Source organism: Rana temporaria, chromosome 4 (genome assembly GCF_905171775.1).
Source record: "Rana temporaria chromosome 4, aRanTem1.1, whole genome shotgun sequence".
NCBI classification, from domain to species: Eukaryota; Metazoa; Chordata; class Amphibia; order Anura; family Ranidae; genus Rana; species Rana temporaria.
In genome coordinates this window covers 467,059,285-467,078,964 of record NC_053492.1, presented here as the reverse complement: position 1 = coordinate 467,078,964, position 19,680 = coordinate 467,059,285, and the positions used below count along the sequence as shown (strand labels likewise).

The 19,680-nt window shown below is 47.6% G+C and overlaps 1 protein-coding gene across 9 annotated transcripts in view; it reads left to right on the top strand.

Moving 5' to 3' along the window:
* Positions 1-1,486: 1,486 nt before the first annotated feature.
* Positions 1,487-19,680, top strand: part of SRF (serum response factor) — a 52,100-nt gene continuing 33,906 nt past the window's right edge. For 2 of the 9 annotated variants that reach the window (XM_040351722.1, XM_040351716.1), the window contains exons 1-3: positions 1,489-1,761; positions 3,560-4,008; positions 18,573-18,839. In XM_040351722.1, the coding sequence (XP_040207656.1) occupies positions 3,574-4,008; positions 18,573-18,839 (702 nt within the window). In that variant the 5' untranslated portion in view covers positions 1,489-1,761; positions 3,560-3,573. Of the gene's footprint in view, positions 1,762-3,559; positions 4,009-18,572; positions 18,840-19,680 lie in introns of all 9 variants that reach the window. The other 7 variants (XM_040351723.1, XM_040351719.1, XM_040351720.1 and 4 more) reach the window with 6 other exon arrangements.

Here is a 19,680-nt window from a genome sequence, read left to right as displayed (position 1 = left end):
TCACTATAAGGGTACAGGTATCATATAAGGGTGCAGGTATCATATAAGGGTACAGGTATCATATAAGGGTACAGATATCATATAAGGGTGCAGGTATCATATAAGGGTACAGGTATCATATAAGGGTACAGGTATCATATAAGGGTACAGGTATCATATAAGGGTGCAGGTATCACTATAAGGGTACAGGTATCATATAAGGGTGGAAGGTATCATATAAGGGTGCAGGTATCATATAAGGGTACAGGTATCATATAAGGGTGCAGGTATCACTATAAGGGTACAGGTATCATATAAGGGTGCAGGTATCACTATAAGGGTACAGGTATCATATAAGGGTGCAGGTATCATATAAGGGTACAGGTATCATATAAGGGTACAGGTATCATATAAGGGTACAGGTATCATATAAGGGTGCAGGTATCACTATAAGGGTACAGGGATCATATAAGGGTACAGGTATCATATAAGGGTGCAGGTATCATATAAGGGTGGAAGGTATCACTATAATCCGTGCTGATCGCACTGGGGCGGATTCAAGAAGCAATTGCGCCTGTGTAACCATAGGTTACACAGCGCAATTGCTTACTTGCCCCGGCGTAACGAGTGCTCCTGAATCAGGAACCTCGTTACGCCGACTGCAGCTGCATTCTAAGGCTGCATTCTTGCGATGGCCGCTAGGTGGCGTTGCCGTTGTGCTCAGCGTATAGTAGGCAAATTGCATACTAACACCGATTCACAACGTTGCGCGAGCCCTGCGTACGCAGTTTACGACGTTTCCGTACGGAGGTTTTCGCGTAAGGCTGCCCCTGCTATTAGCAGGGGCAGCCAATGTTACGTATACCCGTTGTTCCCGCGTCGCGAATTTTGAATTTTACGTACTTTGCGTAAGTGATTCGTGAATGGCGCTGGACGCCATACACGTTCACTTTGAAGCAAATGATGTCCTTGCGACGTCATTTGCCGCAATGCACGTCGGGAAAGTTTCCTGACGGAGCATGCGCTCTACGATCGGCGCGAGAACGCGCCTAATTTAAATGATTCCCGCCCCCTACGGGATCATTTAAATTGCGCGCGCTTGCGCCGGGCACTTTGCCGGCGCGCCCGCGCAATTTACGGAGCTTCTGCTCCGTGAATCGAGGGCAGCGCAAAAAAATTGCGGGGGCGCAGGGCAAAATCGTTGCCCTGCGCCTCCGTAATAAATGCGCAAATCTAGCTGAATCCGGGCCACTGTGTAAAGCCGGTGCCGGTTGCACTATCTGGGGGACTATTTACTTCTCGCTCGGTTCTGGGTTCAGTGTCAACTCTCGCTGACATCATACATGACATCCCCAGCCCCGCCCCCTCCTCTAGCCCTCCCAATGGGCGCCTTGCTGTCTTCCTGGCCGCAACCAATGAGCGACCCGCGCGGTGACTCACCATATATGGACAGTCTTTTCCATATAAGGAAAGATCTCCTCGCTTTATATGGCTGAAAATAGTTCCTGTCGTCCTCTAGCGTATCCCTCCACGCCGCTCTGCCTTGACGGAGAGGGGAAGTAGGGCCGGGAGGCCGCGGAGGGGTTCTCTGTCAGCTGCTGTACGCTGAGTGGGAGTGAGGCGGCTCGACCTGTGATTGGTTGCTGGGAGGTGTGCGCGGGGAAGCCGGGAGAGCCAGAGGCGCAGGGCGGCCGAGAGACGCCACACAGGAGGCCGGTACGGAGAACCGAGGGAAGAGGGTGAGGGCACCGTGGGATCGCGGAGGAGAACCGGGGAAGAAGGGTGAGGGGGCTTGCTGGGGTGTATGGAAGGGGCGGGCTGGAGGGTGAGGGGTACACCGGAAGGGGGAGGGAGAGAGAGGAGCCGGGTACAGGGGGAGGGGGGGTTATATAGGTGAGGGGTTTGTAGGGCATGTATAGTTGGGGGGGGGGGGGGGGTTGTAGTGTGTGTGTGTACATACATACAGTATGGGGGAGGGGGTGTATAGGGCGAGGGGAATGTTAAGTTGGGTGTTGGGTAGGTATATAGGGGTGTATAGTGGGTGAGGGCTATGTATATGGGGGTGCATAGTGGGTGAGGGGTATGTATATGGGGGTGCATAGTGGGTGAGGGGTATGTATATGGGGGTGTATAGTGGGTGAGGGGTATGTATAGGAATTGGTATATATAGGGGGGTGTATAGGGCAAGGGGAATGTTTTAGTTGGTGGGGGGGGTATAGGACGAGGGGTAGGTATAAGGGGGTGTATAGTGGGGGTATATAGGTTATAGGGGGTGAGGAGTATGTATGGGGGGGGTGCGTAGGGCACGTATGGTAGGTGGGGGGGGTGTATAGTGGGTGAGGGGTATGTATATGGGGGTGTATAGTGGGTGAGGGGTAGGTATAAAGGGGTATGTATAGTGGGTGAGGGGTATGTATAGTGATTGGTATGTATAGGGGGGTGTATAGGGCAAAGGGAATGTTTTAGTTGGCGGGGGGGGGGGGGTATAGAACGAGGGGTAGGTATAAGGGGGTGTATAGTGGGGGTCTATAGGGGGGTGAGGAGTATGTTTAGATGGGGGGGGGGGGGTGCGTAGGGCACGTATGGTTGGTGGGGTGCGTAGGGCACATATAGGTGGGGGGGGGGGGTGTATAGGGTGAGGGGTAGGTATAGTGGGTGAGGGGTAGGTATAGAGGGGTATGTATATGGGGGTGTATAGTGGGTGAGGGGTATGTCTAGTGATTGGTATGTATATGGGGGTGTATAGTGGGTGAGGGGTATGTATGGTGATTGGTATGTATAGGGGGGTGTATAGGGCAAGGGGAATGTTTTAGTTGGTGGGGGGGGGGTGTATAGGACGAGGGGTAGGTATAAGGGGGTGTATAGTGGGGGTCTATAGGTTATAGGGGGTGAGGAGTATGTATAGATGGGGGGGGGGTGCGTAGGGCACGTATGGGGGGGGGGGGTGCGTAGGGCATGATAGTTAGGGGGGGGTGTATAGGGTGAGGGGCACGTGTAGGGGGGTGTATATTGGTTATTGGAGTGGGGTGTAGTGTATATAGAGAATTGGGGGGGGGGGGGGGGTGGGTAGTATTTAGAGGATTGAGGGGGGGTCGTGTAGTATTTAGAGGATTGAGGGGGGGTCGTGTAGTATACAGAGGATTGGAGGAGAGGGAGGTGTATTGTATACAGAGGATTGGGGGCGGGGTGCGTAGTGTGTGTGTGTGTGTATACACCCACCCATTCTCTGTATACACCCCCTAATACTTTATATACACCCACCCTCTGTATAAAGAATTGGGGGTGTATACAGAAGATATGGGGGAGCAGGGGGGGTGTATACAGAGGATTGGAGGAGGGGGAGGTGTATTGTATACAGAGGGTGGGTGTATATATAAAGTATTGGGGGTGTATACAGAAGATATGGGGGAGCAAGGGGGTGTATACAGAGGATTGGAGGAGGGGGGGGGGTGTATTGTATACAGAGGATGGGTGGGTGTATATATAAAGAATTGGGGGTGTATACAGAGCACTGGGGGGGGGGGGGGATTGGTGTGGTTTAGTAATGTCATTAACATTGCCCGTCCTTTTCTATGCTTAGGGTGCCGGGTGGAGATGTTGCCCACCCAGGCCGGTTCCTCTCCCGGTAACGGCGTAGGCCGCAACTCCGGATTATCGTTGTCCCGTAACCGGCCAGGGAACGGAAGCTCTCCGGGGAGGGGTAGTCGGCCTCGGTACGAGGTTTCCCCCGGAGTGGGATCAGCCATGTATAGCGGTAGCGAAGTCACCTCTGACTCTGCAGATGAGGACGAGACCCCGTCCCGCGGGACGAAGAGAGGACAAGCGGAGCTGGAGCTGCCCGATCCGGTGGGACCCGGAGGAGCCGGGGTAGCAATGTCTGGAGGATACCCTGGGGTCAGCGGAGTGGTGTCGGGGGCCAAGCCTGGCAAGAAGACACGGGGTCGGGTAAAGATCAAGATGGAGTTTATTGACAACAAGCTGAGGAGGTACACCACCTTCAGCAAGAGGAAGACCGGCATCATGAAGAAGGTGAGGGCTGAATATGGAGCGTGAGAATTTCTGTAGCTCTTGTATGTTGTACATGTTGGTTCTCGGGGGGGATATATGTTGTTCGGTCAACTGAGGTCCTGGTTGTGAGTTTTGGTGCTTCTGCCTCAGCTTGAGGTTGTCATGACTTCCTATTGGAGGTGGGTTGTGGTCATTTGACACTAGTCAGCCTGGCGTAGAGGGCTGGTCCTGTTTACTGAGTGATAGGGGTCAGTTGGGCATCGGACTTATTGGGGGGGGGGGGGGGTGGATAAACATGTCAATGCATTTGTTAAACATGCAGCATGTCCTCTGTGCACAGCTTGCCCCATCCCTGGTGGGTCTGTTTCATGGTCTCCTATGACCCCCCCCCCCCCCCCCCCCCCCCCGGACAGAAGGTTGAGATCTATGAAGGTGACTTCTTGCTCGGTCTGCTTTATGCTCTGTGGAGCTGTCCCCCAATCCCTGGTGGGTCTGGTCTATGGCCCCCAATCCTTGGTGGGGTCGCTGCTATGGCCCCCTATGACCCCTCCCCGGGACAGGTCTAGATCTATGAATTTGACTTCTTGCTTGGTCTGCTTTATGCTCTGTAAACCTGTGTGGAGCTGGCCCACAATCCCTGGTGGGTCTATGGCCCCCATCCTTGGTGGGTCAGGTCTATGGGCCCCCTATGACCCCCTCCCCAGGACAGAAGGTCAAGATCTATGAAGGTGACTCTTGCTTGGTCTGCTTTATGCTCTGTAAACCTGTCTGGTCTATGACCCCCTCCCCAGGGCAGAAGGCTGAGAGTTGCTTGGTCTGCTTTATGCTCTGTAAACCTGGTGGGTCGGGTCTATGGCCCACAATCCCTGGTGGGTCGGGTCTATGGCCCACAATCCCTGGTGGGTCGGGTCTATGGCCCACAATCCCTGGTGGGTCGGGTCTATGGCCCACAATCCCTGGTGGGTCGGGTCTATGGCCCACAATCCCTGGTGGGTCGGGTCTATGGCCCACAATCCCTGGTGGGTCGGGTCTATGGCCCACAATCCCTGGTGGGTCGGGTCTATGGGCCCCCTATGACCCCCTTCCCGAGGACAGAAGGTCAAGATCTCTGAAGGTGACTTTCTTGGTCTCTTTTTGCTCTGTAGTCCTGTGTGGATCTCGCCCCGTCTCTGGATCTGTAGCCGCCGGGTCTACCACTCCTGGGACGGAGATCCTTGATCTTGTACTCGGTCTTCTCTAAGCTCCTCTTCTGCAAAATGTCGGGGGGGGGAGTCCCGAGTCCCTCTTCTTCAGATTTCTGTCCCTATTGTTCCTGTGGGGACAATCGGTGGTCTGTTTGCTGTTTTTGGATTGTTTTGTCTGATCTGCTAGTGGCAATCCCGCCGCCGCACATTTTCTGCACCTGGTATGTTTCTGTAGAGGGATTATTCAGCTGTTTATTTCTTCTGCTTAGATTGGGGGGTGGGGGTTGGGAGCTGTAGCCAAAGGCGGCTGTCCTTATTTCCTTTCTCTGGGGGGTTGCAGAGACCCCCTTCAGTGGGCAGACAAGAAACAGATGTGTTTTAGGGCATGAAGGTGATAACAGCTGTAGGGGAGGGGGATGGGCCCTGCTAGCGCAGAGGACCTAAAACTCCAAGTTGTGAAGTGCCATGTCTATCCAGTTGTCACACTGCTGGACTCTCCTTTTTATAGATGGGGGGGGGGGGGGGGGGTACACAGAGCTTTCCTATGAGTGGTATTGGGGTACACAAGTGTTTATGTGCTGAAACATAGAAAAAATGTGCGGCTGAAGTCTGTTGCGCTAAAAACAAAAAAAACTTTTATTATTGATCCAAACACATGGCAGAGCTCAGATGTAAACATGGCATGGCAGTCCTCTTAACGTGCATTAAATGGCTGTGGTGCCCCACTGGTCACCCCCCTAAAAATGCTAAATGTCTGGCTGTGTCAGAACAAATCTGCAGCAAGTTAAGTTCCTTCATTTGTTCCTGGTGACCGGCAACCCCTTTTGTTTTTAATAAAAAAAAAAAAAAAATTGATTTAACCACTTAAGGACCGGACCAATATGCTGCTAAATGACCCAAGGGGTTTTTACAGTTGGGCACTGCGTCGCTTTAACAGACAATTGCGCGGTCGTGCGACGTGGCTCCCAAACAAAATTGGCGTCCTTTTGTTCCCCACAAATTAGAGCTTTCCTTTGGTGGTATTTGATCACCTCTGCGGTTTTTATTTTTTGCGCTATAAACAAAAATAGAGCGACAATTTTGAAAAAAATGCAATATTTTTTTACTTTTTGCTATAATAAATATCCCCCAAAAACATATATATAAGTTTTTTTTTTTTCCTCAGTTTAGGCCGATACGTATTCTTCTACCTATTTTTGGTAAAAAAAAACGCAATAAGCGCTTGGTTTGCACAAAAGTTATAGCGTTTACGAAATAGGGGATAGTTTAATTATTATTTTTTTTTTATTTTTTACTACTAATGGCGGCGATCAGCGATTTTTTTTTTTTTTTTGTTTTTTTTTTTTCTCCCCCCGTGTCTGCGACATTTTGGCGGACACTTCGGACAATTTTGACAAATTTTTGGGACCATTGTCATTTTCACAGCAAAAAAATGCATTTAAATTGCATTGTTTATTGTGAAAATGACAGTTGCAGTTTGGGAGTTTAAAGCGGATGTGCCATGGGGAAAAAAATATTAAAAGCCAGCAGCTACAAATACTGCAGCTGCTGGCTTTTAATATTAGGACACTTACCTGTCCTGGAGTCCAGCGCAGATAGCAGCAGAGGACGAGCGGTCGCTCGTCTCTCTGCTGCTCCCCCCGCCATCCACGCTGAGGGAACCAGGAAGTGAAGCGCTGCGGCTTCACTGCCCAGTTCCCTACGGCGCATGCGCGAGTCGCGCCCGCCGATTGGCTCCCGCTGTGTGCTGGAGCCGGAGCTGTCTTTAGACAGGTATCTGCACCCCCCTGAAAGGTGTCAAATGTGACACCGGAGGGGGGAGGGTTCCGATCAGCGGGACTCCACTTTAGGGTGGAGAACCGCTTTAAGACCCGTACCTTTAGGCAGCTAAAGGACCCAGCCAGGTTTTGCGATTCGGCACTGCGTCGCTTTAACAGACAATCGTACGACGTGGCTCCCAAACAAAATTGGCTTTTTTTTTTTTCCACAAATAGAGCTTTATTTTGGTAGTTTTTATTTTTTGCGCTATAAACAAAAATAAAATGACAATTTTGATTTTTTTTTTTTTTTTTTTCTAGCATTAAATCAAGCATAGTAGCGCGAGCTACAGTATGCCTTAAATCAAGCATAGTAGCGCGAGCTACAGTATGCCTTTATTTATTTTTTTGGCGCCGTACTCACTGTTTAATGCCATAGTGAAGTTTCAGACTCCCCGCGGGGAATGGGCGTTCCTATGGAGAGGGAAGATGATTGACGGCCGGCTATGGCGCGTCACGCTTCTCCGGAAATAGCCGGAGTAGGTCTCGGCTCTTCACGGCGCTATACGGGGCCTGCGCACAGACTAGGCGCAGGCGCCGTAAAGAGGCAAGTCCTATTTCGGCTATTTCCGGAGAAGCGTGACGCGCCATAGCCGGCCGTCAATCATCTTCCCTATGCATAGGAACACCCATTCCGAGTGAAGTCTGAAACTTCACTACGAGATTAAACTGAGTACGGGGCCAAAAAATAAAATAATCTCGTAGTGAAGTTTCAGATGAGGGGGCGGCTGTTTGTTTTTGTCCGCCCCCTCCGGATCGCTCTCAGCCAATCCGCGCGCTCCCCCTGCGTGTCACTTCCTCCTCCTGTGTAAACACAGGAAGGGGGAAGTGATGTATTCTCTCCTCTCGGCGGTATTTTCAACCTCCGCTGACGAGAGATCACATCACACAGTGAGTCTGCACAACACTACACTGACACACTACACATAGGAACATTAACCCCCCCCCCCTGTCAGTGTCACTGAATGCAGTGATCATATATGTACTGATCACTGCATTTAGTGTCAGTGTGACAGGCAGTTAGTGTTAGGTCCAGGGTAGCCCCCCCCGTACCCCCCCCTAATAAGTTTTAACCCCTTGATCACCGCTCTAGTTAACCCTTTCACTCCCTATTGCCAGTGTCACTAAGCTGTATTAGTGTCGCTGTTCCTGCTAGGTATATATATATATCATACAATATAAATTTTTTTTTTTTTTTTTTTTTTTTTTTTTTTACTAGACATGTGGCTGAATAAATTTTGGCCTAAATGTTTGACTAAAATTTAGTTATTTGATTTTTCTTATAACAAAAAGTAAAAAATATTGATTTTTTTTTTATTTTTTTTTCAAAATTGTCGCTTTATTTTTGTATATAGCGCAAAAAATAAAAATCGCAGAGGCGATCAAATACCACCAAAAGAAAGCTCTGTTTGTGGGAAGAAAAGGACGTGAATTTTGTTTGGGAGCCACGTCGCACGACCGCGCAGTTGTCTGTTAAAGCGACGCAGTGCCGAATTGTAAAAACCCCTTGGGTCGTTTAGCAGCATATTGGTCCGGTCCTTAAGTGGTTAATATCCCCCAAAAATATATAAACTCTTTTTTTTTTTTTTCCTCAGTTTAGGCCGATACGTATTCTTCTACCTATTTTTGGTAAAAAAAATCACAAGCGTTTATCGATTGGTTTGCGCCAAATTTATAGAGTTTACAAAATAGGGGATCGTTTTATTGATTTTTTTTTTTTTTTTAACTAATGGCGGCGATCAGTTTTCCTATGGGACACGTTCATATCAGGATTTATTTTTATTTTTTTTCAGCTGCTACGTATTTGGAAAGGGCGGGGACTTTTTAACACAAAACGGTGCTATTTTTTTTTTTGGTTCAATATACTTCAATGGAGAAGCTGCAGAAAAACATGTAATGTGTTTTTTGCGGCAACTTGTTTTTTGTAATCTGCCCAACAACAAATTGGCCCAAAAAAATGTAAAATGCAAATTTCTTTTTTTTAAGGCCATTATCCGATTAATCGAAACAATAATCGGCCAACTAATCGATTATGAAAATAATCGTTGGATGCAGCCCTAGAATGCAGTGCATGTTATCTCGGCTTTCAGCGTTTGTATTCATTTGAATGAGTTTACCAAAGATGTAAATATTGCAGACTATACAGCCTTGTGCTACATAACTAAGCTCCACTTCATGCTGAATCTCCCTCTCCCTCTTCCTCTCCGTAACCCTGCTGGCTCTTGGATTGAACCAGGGCTCGACAAAATCCAGTCGCAATTTGCAACCTGGCTCCCACCGGTATTTGAGGCCGCAGCCTAGAAGGCCTCAATTACCAGCCGTCATGGCCTTGCCGCGATCGCGCTGCAGGGGAGGTGGTGGCGCACGGAGGCACAGGACCCTTTGTCTCCGTGCGCCTCCACCGCGGCGGGCCCGCGATGGCCGGTAATTTAGGCCACAGCCTTTTGAAGGCCCAAGCTTCCTTCTGTGACCTGGTGCCATCTGGTGGTGGCCGTTGGCATTACAAGTAAAACATCAGTTCTTTTTTACGGTTTTCACTGCCATCTCCTTCCCTCTAATTAGAGCCCCCAAACATTATGTTTATTTTTTTATTCTAACACCCTAGAGAATAAAATGGCGATCCTTGCAATACTTTGTCACACCGTATTTGCGCAGCGGTCTTACAAGCGCACTTTTTTTGGGGGAAAAAAATACACTTTTTAATTAAAGAAATAAGACCACAGTAAAGTTATCCCAACCTTTTTTTTTTATTGTGAAAGATAATGTTGCGCCGAGTAAATTGACACCCAACATGTCACGCTTCAAAATTGCGTCCGCTCGTGGAATGGCGACAAAACTTTTACCCTTTAAAATCTCCATAGGCGATTGTTGAAAAAATTCTGCAAATTGCATGTTTTGAGTTGGAGGCGGCCTAGAGCTAGAATTATTGCTCTCGCTCTAATGATAGCGGCGATACCTCACGTGTGTGGTTTTTAATACAGTTTACATATGCAGACGCTACTCGCGTATGTCTTCGCTTCTGCGCGCGAGCTCGTCGGGACGGGTGCGTTTTCTGGCTCCTAGATTCCAAGCAAATATGTCAAACCCTGGATTGAACATATTGGCTCCTGAATCAACAAGATGAGCTTTACCTGCAGACTTTCAGCTTTAATTTGAGGGAATTTACATCCAAATCAGGTGAACGGTGTAGGAATTACAACAGTTTGTAGATGTGCCTCACACTTTTTAAGGGACCAAAAGTAATGGGACAGATTAACAATCATAAACTTTCACTTTTTAATATTTGGTTGCAAATCCTTTGCAGTCAATTACAGCCTGAAGTGTGAAACGTGATGACGTCACCAGACGCTGGGTTTCATCCCTGGTGACGCTCTGCCAGGCCTCTACTGCAACTGTCTTCAGTCCCTGCTTGTTCTTGGGGCATTTTCCCTTCAGTTTTGTCTTCAGCAAGTGAAATGCTCGATCGGATTTGGGTCAGGTGATTGACTTGGCCATTGCATAACATTCCACTTCTTTCCCTTAAACTCTTTGGTTGCTTTCGCAGTATGCTTCGGGTCATTGTCCATCTGCACTGTGATGCTCCATCCAATGAGTTCTGATGCATTTGGCTGAATATGAGCCGATAATATTCCCCGAAACTCTTCAGAATTCATCCTGCTGCTTTTGTCAGCAGTCGCATCATCAATAAATACAAGAGAACCAGTTCCATCGGCAGCCATACGTGCCCACACCATGACCCTACCACCACCATGCTTCACAGATGAGGTGGCATGCTTTGGCGCATGAGCAGTTCCTTTCCTTCTCCATACTCTTCTCTTCCCATCACTCTGGTACAAGTTGATCTTTTGGTCTCATCTGTCCATAGGATGTTCTTCCAGAACTGTGAAGGCTTTTTAGATGTTGTTTGGTACACTCTAATCTGGCCTTCCTGTTTTTGAGGCTCACCAATGGTTTACATCTTGTGGTGACCCCTCTGTATTCACTCTGGTAAAGTCTTCTTTTGATTGTTGACTTTGACACACATACACCTACCTCCTAGAGAGTGTTCTTCATCTGGCCAAGGGTGAAGGGTGTTTTCTTCACCAGGGAAAGTATTCGGTCATTAACCACAGTTGTTTTCCGTGGTCTTCCGGGTCTTTTGGTGTTGCTGAGCTCACCGGTGTGTTCTTTCTTTTTAAGGATGTTCCAAACAGTTGATTTGGCCCCACCTAATGTTTTTGCTATCTCTCTGATGGTTTTTTTTTTTTTTGTTTTTTGTTTTTGTTCAGCCTAATAATGTCTTGCTTCACTGATGGTGACAGCTCTTTGGATCTCCATATTGAGAGTTGACAACAACAGATTCCAAATGCAAATGGCACACTAGAAATTAACTCTAAACCTTTTATCTGCTCCTTGTAAATGGGTTAATGAGGGAATAACACACACCTGACCATGGAACAGCTGAGCAGCCAATTGTCCCATTACTGCAGAGGTTTCACTTCTTGATTCCCTCATCGAGGATGGTGGTGCGGAGAGACGAGCTAGTCTTCTGCTGCTGATTAAGGATGAGCTCCAGCGTGTTCGAATGGAACACGTGCAGAGCCCGCCAGGAAGTGTGCACGGCGCTGTGCTAATCACAGCCAGGGAGACATTTCCCGATCTCTGCAGCTGAGCATCGGGACAATGTCTCCCTGGCTGTGATTAGCGCAGCGCCGTGCACACTACCTGGCGGGCTCTGCACATGTACCATGCGAACATGCTGGAGCTCATCCTTACTGCTGACATAGCGGACGCGCTGGAAAGGTAAGTGTCCATATATTAAGTCAGCTGCAGTATTTGTAGTGTGTGTGAGATAGATAGAGAGATAGAGAGATAGAGATAGATAGAGATAGATAGAGATAGATAGAGATAGATAGAGATAGAGAGATAGAGAGATAGAGAGATAGAGAGATAGAGAGATAGAGAGATAGAGAGATAGAGAGATAGAGAGATAGAGAGATAGAGATATATATATATATATATATATATAATTTTTTTTTCCACTTTTAAGCACTTCTGATTTGGCTCTTTAAACTCTGATCAGCAGTGTCCTTGACATTGTTCTCAGTGCACCTCCCGCATCACACGATCACTGGACGACATCATATGATGGCGTCCCAGAACTAATCCCTGCTCTGTTGCCGTAGTTTGGCTATAGCGTGGTTTCGTGTATGTAAACCCTAACAATGATGTGTTTTTTTTTTTTTTTTGTCCAATTGGAATGGTCTTGTTGGGTCCCTTTTCACACATGCTTCTGTCCGTATTTCATCCCTGCTGAGCAAGCGGATGCGTAAGGAACGGATCCTCACGGGATCCGTACGTTGTGAAAGGGCCTTTTATATCTGTTAAAGCAGTGCCAAAACAGCCGTTTATTTGCCCAGAAATTGTGTGACCCGATAACTTCCTATATTCTCCATGTGAGGACTAAATATCCTTAGATGAGCAGGGGGGGCGGGCAGGGGTATCTTCTGAAGTCCTGCCCTAGGCTGGTAATGCTGTACCTTCAGTAGAGTTTTGTCACTCTAGGACAGTAAGGGTTCGTTCACATTAGCTTTGATCTCTGAAGAGCGTTCATGTTTGGGTTTACTCTTCAGAGGGGATTTAACAGGTGGCAAGGAGGCGTATCGCTGGATGCCGGAGGGTCCCGTCCCCTCCCCTCGTCCCCTCGTCCTGTCCCCGCGATCGCTTGTTAAAGAGCAAGAACCGGGACCTGTGTGTGTCCCTGTCCTGTCGGGGGGGGGGGGGGGGGGGGGGGAATTACCTATCGTCTGTTCATACAATGTATGAACAGCGATTTGTCATTTCCCTATGTCAGTCCCACCCCCCTTTCAGTTAGAACACACCCAGGGAACATGATTAACCCCTTGCTCGCCCCCTAGTATTAACCCCTTCACTGCCAGTGGCATTTTTTATAGTACTGATCGCTATAAAAATGCCAATTTTTCCCAAAAATGTGTCAAGTGTCCGCCATAATGTCGTAGTACCGATTAAAAATCGCTGATCGCCGCCTTTACTAGTAAAAAACAAATATTAATAAACATGCCATAAAACTATCCCCTATTTTGTAAACGCTAGAACTTTTGCGCAAACCAATCAAACGCTTATTGCGTTATTTTTTTAACGAAAAATATGTAGAATACGTATCGGCCTAAACTCAGGAAAAGTTTTTTTTTTTTAATATATTTTTGGGGGATATTTATTATAGCAAAAAGTAAAAAATATAATTTTTTTTTTTTTTTTTCAAAATTGTCGCTCTATTTTTGTTTATAGCGCAAAAACTAAAAACCGCAGAGGTGATCAAATGCCACCAAAAGAAAGCTCTATTTGTGGGGGGGGGGGGTAAAGACGCCAATTTTGTTTGGGAGCCACGTCGCACGACCGCGCAATTGTCAGTTAAAGCGGGGGTTCACCCTATTAATAAAAAAATAAAAAATGTTTTTCTTCTAGCATAAAATGAGGCATAGTAGCGCGAGCTACAGTATGCCTGTCTTTATTTTTTTAGTCCCGTACTCACTGTGCAATCGTAGCGACAAGATTCCGACCCCCCCTCGGGGAATGGGCGTTCCTATGGAGAGGCAGCATGATTGACGGCCGGCTCTGGCACGTCACGCTTCTCCGGAAATACCCGAAATAGGAATTGGCGCTTCACGGCGCCTGCGCATAGTCTGTGCGCAGGTGCCGTATAGCGCCGTGAAGAGCCGAGACCTGTTCCGGCTGTCTTCGGGGAGCGTGACGTGCCAGAGCCGGCCGTCAATCACCTCCCCTCTATAGGAACGCCCATTCCCCGCGGGGAGTTGAAATCTTGTGTCTACGATTACACTGTGAGTACGGGACTAAAAAAATAAAGACAGGCATACTGTAGCTCGCGCTACTATGCCGAATTTTATGCTAAAAACATGTTAATAAGGGTGAACCACCGCTTTAAATCGACGCAGTGCCGAATCGCAAAAAGTGGCCCATTCATTGACCAGCAATATGGTCCGTGGTTAAAGTGTTACTAAACCCACAACAGTAAAATCAGTCTGTAGATGCAGTAAAGCATGCTTTTTCTACTCACTGTAGAACCTTAGGGGTTAATCCTCTGCATTGTGTCAAAGGCTGTTTGATCCTGTCTTCTCTGATCTCCCCCCCCCCCCCCTTAAGTTTTTTTTTTTTTTTTTCTGTCCCCAATCTGAGGTCGCAGAGCCTAAGAGGCTGGTGGTGAATGGTCTTGTGCTGATGACAATCGGCACTGTCCAGACAGAGGGTCAGGGGTTGTGCAGCCTCATAGGGCGGTCAGAGTAGAACAAAAACCCCCTCCAAGCTTTAACCAGACACTGATAAAAGTCAGAGACTGCTGTATACTGCTGCACAGGTTCGTTTACTCCTAGTTTTGTTTTTAGGCAGTTGCATTTTATAGGCCTTTCTTTGAACTCCAAAAAATGAGACGCCGAAGTTAGACGCTAAACGCGTTAACCTGCGTTTCGTTTATAGGCATTTTTATTTCTTTTTCTTAAATGCGTCAAAAACGGACGCAGATAACGCAACACGCATCCATTAATGTCTAAACCGCTGGCAACAAAAGTGAGTACACCCCTAAGTGAAAATGTCCAAATTGGGCCCAAAGTGTCAATATTTTGTGTGGCCACCATTTTTTTTTTTTCCAGCACTGCCTTAACCCTCTTGGGCATGGAGGTCACCAGAGCTTCACAGGTTGTCACCGGAGTCTCTTCCCCTCCTCCATGATGACATCACAGAGCTGGTGGATGTTGGAGACCTTGCGCTCCTCCACCTTCCGTTTGAGGATCCCCACAGATGATCAATAGGGTTTAGGTCTGTAGAGATATGATTGGCCAGTCCATCACCTTTACCCTCCGCTTCTTTAGCAAGGCAGTGGTTGTCTTGGAGGTGTGTTTGGGGTCGTTATGTTGGAATACTGCCCTGCGGCCCAGCCTCTGAAGGGAGGGGATCATGCTCTGCTTCAGTATGTCACAGTACATGTTGGCATTCATGGTTCCCTCAATGATCTGTAGCTCCCCAGTGCCGGCAGCACTCATGCAGCCCCAGACCATGACACTCCGACCACCATGCTTGACTGTAGACAAGACACACTTGTCTTTGTACTCCTCACCAGGTTGCCGTCACACACGCCTGACACCATCTGACACCAAATACATTTATCTTGGTCTCATCAGACCACAGGACATGGTTCCAGTAATCCATGTCCTTGGTCTGCTTGTCTTCAGCAAACTGTTTGCTTGTTTTCTTGTGCATCATCTTTTAGAGGCTTCCTTCTGGGACGACAGCCATGCAGACCAATTTGATGCAGTGTGCGGCGTATGGTCTGAGCACTGACAGGCTGCCCCCCCCTTTCAACCTCTGCAGCAATGCTGGCAGCACTCGTAAGTCTATTTCCCAAGGACAACCTCTGGGTATGACGGTGAGCACGTTCTGGTCATGGAGGGACTCTTAGGAGGTAACACTCAACTTCTTGGGTGGACCATGGCGAGGCCTGTTCTGAGTGGAACCCGTCCAGTTATACCGCTGTATGGTCTTGGCCACCGTGCTGCAGCTCAGTTTCAGGGCCTTGCCAATCTTCTTATAGCCTAGGCCATCTTTATGTGTAGAGCAACACTTTATTTTTTTTAATTTTACATTTTTTTCAGATCCTCAGAGCTCTTTGCTATGAGGTACCATGTTAAACTTACAGTGACCAATATGAGGCTGCATTCACACCTGAGCATTTTGTCGCCTGAAGCGCGACGCTCAAACGCTAGAGGGGAAAAAAATACATTATTCCCTATGGAGATGGTTCACATCTCCACTCCAAAACGCCTGACGCCGAACGCCTGAACCTCAAACAAGTTTGGGCGTTTTTGAGCGTTTCCATTTCCCATAGAAAGTAATGGAAACGCTCAATTCAAGCGACTAGCGCGAGAATGAGCGGTTGCTATGGGCGTTTTGTCGCTTTAATCAATAGAACATTTCACCCAGGCAGAAGATAAAAAAAAAAATATAGCAACAAGTGATGAAAAGATGATCACTTTTTTTCTATTGGCTAAAATAAAAAAACGTTGAAGTACAAAAACGTCGGACGACGCTGTATGCAAACGCGCAAATAAGCATGAATTGGCGAAAAAAATGACCGAACGACCTACGCTCAGGTGTGAATGCAGCCTGAGAAAACCAGATTTAACAAACCTGCTCCCCATTCACACCTGAGACCTTGTAACACTAACGAGTCACATGACACGAGGAGGGAAAATGGCTAATTGGGCGCCAATTTGGACGTTTTCACTTAGGGGTGTACTCACTTTTGTTGCCAGCAGTTTGGACATTATTGGCTGTGTGTTGAGTTATTTTGAGGAGACGGCAAATGTACACTGTTATACAAGCTGTACACTCACTACACAACATTGTAGATACAAAGTGTAATTTCTTCAGTGTCACATGAAAAGATAGAAAATAGTTACTTTTGTGAGATACTGTCACATTTTTGTATCTCCCAGCACAATGCATGGATCAGGGAGTGCTAACCAGGGTGGATAAATATTGATTTACAAAATAAATCTTTTGGCTTTATTTAACCACTTCCATACAGGGCACGTATACACCTTCCCGCCCAAGCCAGCTTTCAGCACTGTCGCACTTTGAATGGCAATTGCGCGGTCATACTACACTGTACCCAAACAAAATTGGCGTCCTTTTTTCCTGCTGTGAAAATGACAATGGTCCCAAAAATGTGTCAAAATTGTCTGAAGTGTCCGCCATAATGTCGCAGTCATGAAAAAAATCGCTGATCGCCGCCATTAGTAGAAAAAAATATATATATTAATAAAAATGCAATAAAACTATCCCCTTATTTTGTAAACGCTATAAATTTTGCGCAAACATATCGATAAAAGCTATTGCATTTTTTTTTTTTATGTATTCTTCTACCTATTTGTCGCTCTATTTTTGTTTATAGCGCAAAAAATAAAAACCGCAGAGGTGATCAAATACCACCAAAAGAAAGCTCTATTTGTGGGGGGAAAAAAGGACGCCAATTTTGTTTGGAAGCCACGTCGCACGACCGCGCAATTGTCAAGCGACGCAGTGCCGAATCGCAAAAACTGTCCGGGTCCTTTAGCTGCCTAGAGGTCCGGGTCTTAAAGAGGAGTTCCACCCAAATTTGGAACTTCCTCTTAACCCACTCCTCTCCCCCTTACATGCCACATTTGGCATGTAATTTTTTTTGGGGGGGGAGTGGGGGCTTCAGCACGAGTGGGACTTCCTGTCCCACTTCCTCCTTCCTGTAGGCGACTAAGCTTAGTCGCCTTCAGGAAGTGGCTGCTGTAGGCGATCGCCTAGGACACGTCACAGGTCCTAGGCGATCTCCTGGCCAATTACACGGCGCAGTGCCGCGCCGCTCGCGCATGCGCAGTGCCGCGCCGCATGCGCAGTGGGTGCCCGGCCGTGAAGCCGAAAGCTGTCACGGCCGGGTGCCCACACTGAAGACGCCGGCCGGGGAGGGGGGGAGAGGAGCGGAGCGGAGCCCCGGCCGGCGCGTCGCTGGAGCAGGTAAGTGCCTGTTTATTAAAAGCCAGCAGCTACACTTTTTGTTGCTGCTGACTTTTAATAAACATACAAATGGCTGGAACTCCCCTTTAAGTGGTTAAAGTGAATAGAACTGTCCAGTTCAATAGCAGGTCAGAGGAGGAGCCGCTGTGGGACCGAGATGAGTTGCTCATATATTTTTTATAATTTTTTTTTTTTTTTTATCGACTTTATTTAACTTACAGTGGAGTTCCACCCATAAATATAACATTACATCAGTAGTTTTAAAAAAAAAATTTCATTAGTCCTTTTTTTTTTTAGATGCCTTCAAAGTGTTGTTGCTAGGCAGAATAGTTAATCTTCCCTCCTCCTGCACCAAGGTGCTTAATGCTTCCTAACCTACACCGCACAGACTCCTGGCAATGTAGTGGGTGTAACTTTCCAGGAGTCTGTGCACTCCCCAATCTCGAAGAATCATGTGACTTGGACAGTACAGGTGCTGAAACCTGATCTGACACTGCTTGTGCAGCACTGAGCATGTGCGAGATCTGCAAGGCTGAAATCCAGGAAGTCATACAGTCTGGCTTCATGATGCCCACACTTAAGATGGCCCCAGTCAATTTCTGTTTTATAAAGTGTCTAAATGCTGTAACAACCTAACAAAACGGACCTTAGTTTACAGACCAACTTTACTAGAATACGTTAAGCTTGTGTATTACAGGGGTATTTATATTTAAAAAGTGAAATTGTGGCCGGAACTCCGCTTTAAATCCACCCTGGTGCTAATCTATTACACCTGATCATGTTTCTGTTTTCTAAAGCTTTGCTGTTTAATGAGTTTATTTGGATCATTACTCCTGTATCTGATAACCTGATTGGCTCTGTGTTGGACCGGCTCTCCATAGAAGCTTCTATACCTTGGTGTTTGGCTGTGTGTTCTGCATTGGGATGAATTGTGTTCTCTGATGTGTGGGCCTTTGTATTGAGTAACTCTTGTTGTGCCCCCTCCTGTACATAGTCTGATGCATTTTTATATTCTTTTTCCTTCCAGGCCTATGAGCTCTCCACACTGACCGGGACGCAGGTCCTGCTGCTGGTCGCCAGTGAGACGGGTCACGTGTACACCTTCGCCACCAGGAAACTTCAGCCAATGATAACAAGCGAGACCGGGAAGGCATTAATACAGACTTGTTTAAACTCTCCGGACTCCCCTCCGCGCTCCGACCCCTCCACCGACCAGCGAATGAGTGCTACAGGCTTCGAGGAGACCGACCTCACCTACCAGGTGTCTGAGTCTGACAGCAGCGGGGAGACGAAGGTGAGCCGTGATCAGTATTCCCATAATTGGGGGTTCACTCTCTTACTTTGTGTTGCCATGTAGGGCCCCTTTAGGTCAGGGTGTTTTTTTTTTTTTTTTGTTTTTTTTTGTTTTTTTATTCCCTGAGATCTTCTTTTTTTTTTCTGAGATCTTCTGTCTGTATCTAGATTTGTTACTTTTATTTATTTAAAGGAAACTGGTTGTAAGGTTATTACAGGGGCAGCCATCGCTGATCTGCTTCTGAAAATACTAGTTGCCTGGCTGGTTATGGATTAAATACTGACCTGAAAGTAGGGGTGCAACGGATCAAAAAACTCACGGTTCGGATCGTTCCTCGGATCAGGAGTCACGGATCTGATCATTTTTCGGATCGGCAAACAAAAAAAAATCACCCCCACTGTAATATCCACATGTTCCCCCCCAAACTATAGTACCCCCTTCTCTCCGTACAGTGACCCCCCCCTTCTCTCTGTACAGTGACCCCCCCCTTCTCTCTGTACAGTGACCCCCCCCCTTCTCTCTGTACAGTGACCCCCCCCTTCTCTCTGTACAGTGACCCCCCCCTTCTCTCCGTACAGTGACCCCCCCCCCTTCTCTCTGTACAGTGACCCCCCCCTTCTCTCTGTACAGTGACCCCCCCCCTTCTCTCTGTACAGTGACCCCCCCCCTTCTCTCTGTACAGTGACCCCCCCCTTCTCTCTGTACAGTGACCCCCCCCTTCTCTCGGTACAGTGACCCCCCCCCTTCTCTCTGTACAGTGACCCCCCCCCTTCTCTCTGTACAGTGACCCCCCCCCCTTCTCTCTGTACAGTGACCCCCCCCCTTCTCTCTGTACAGTGAC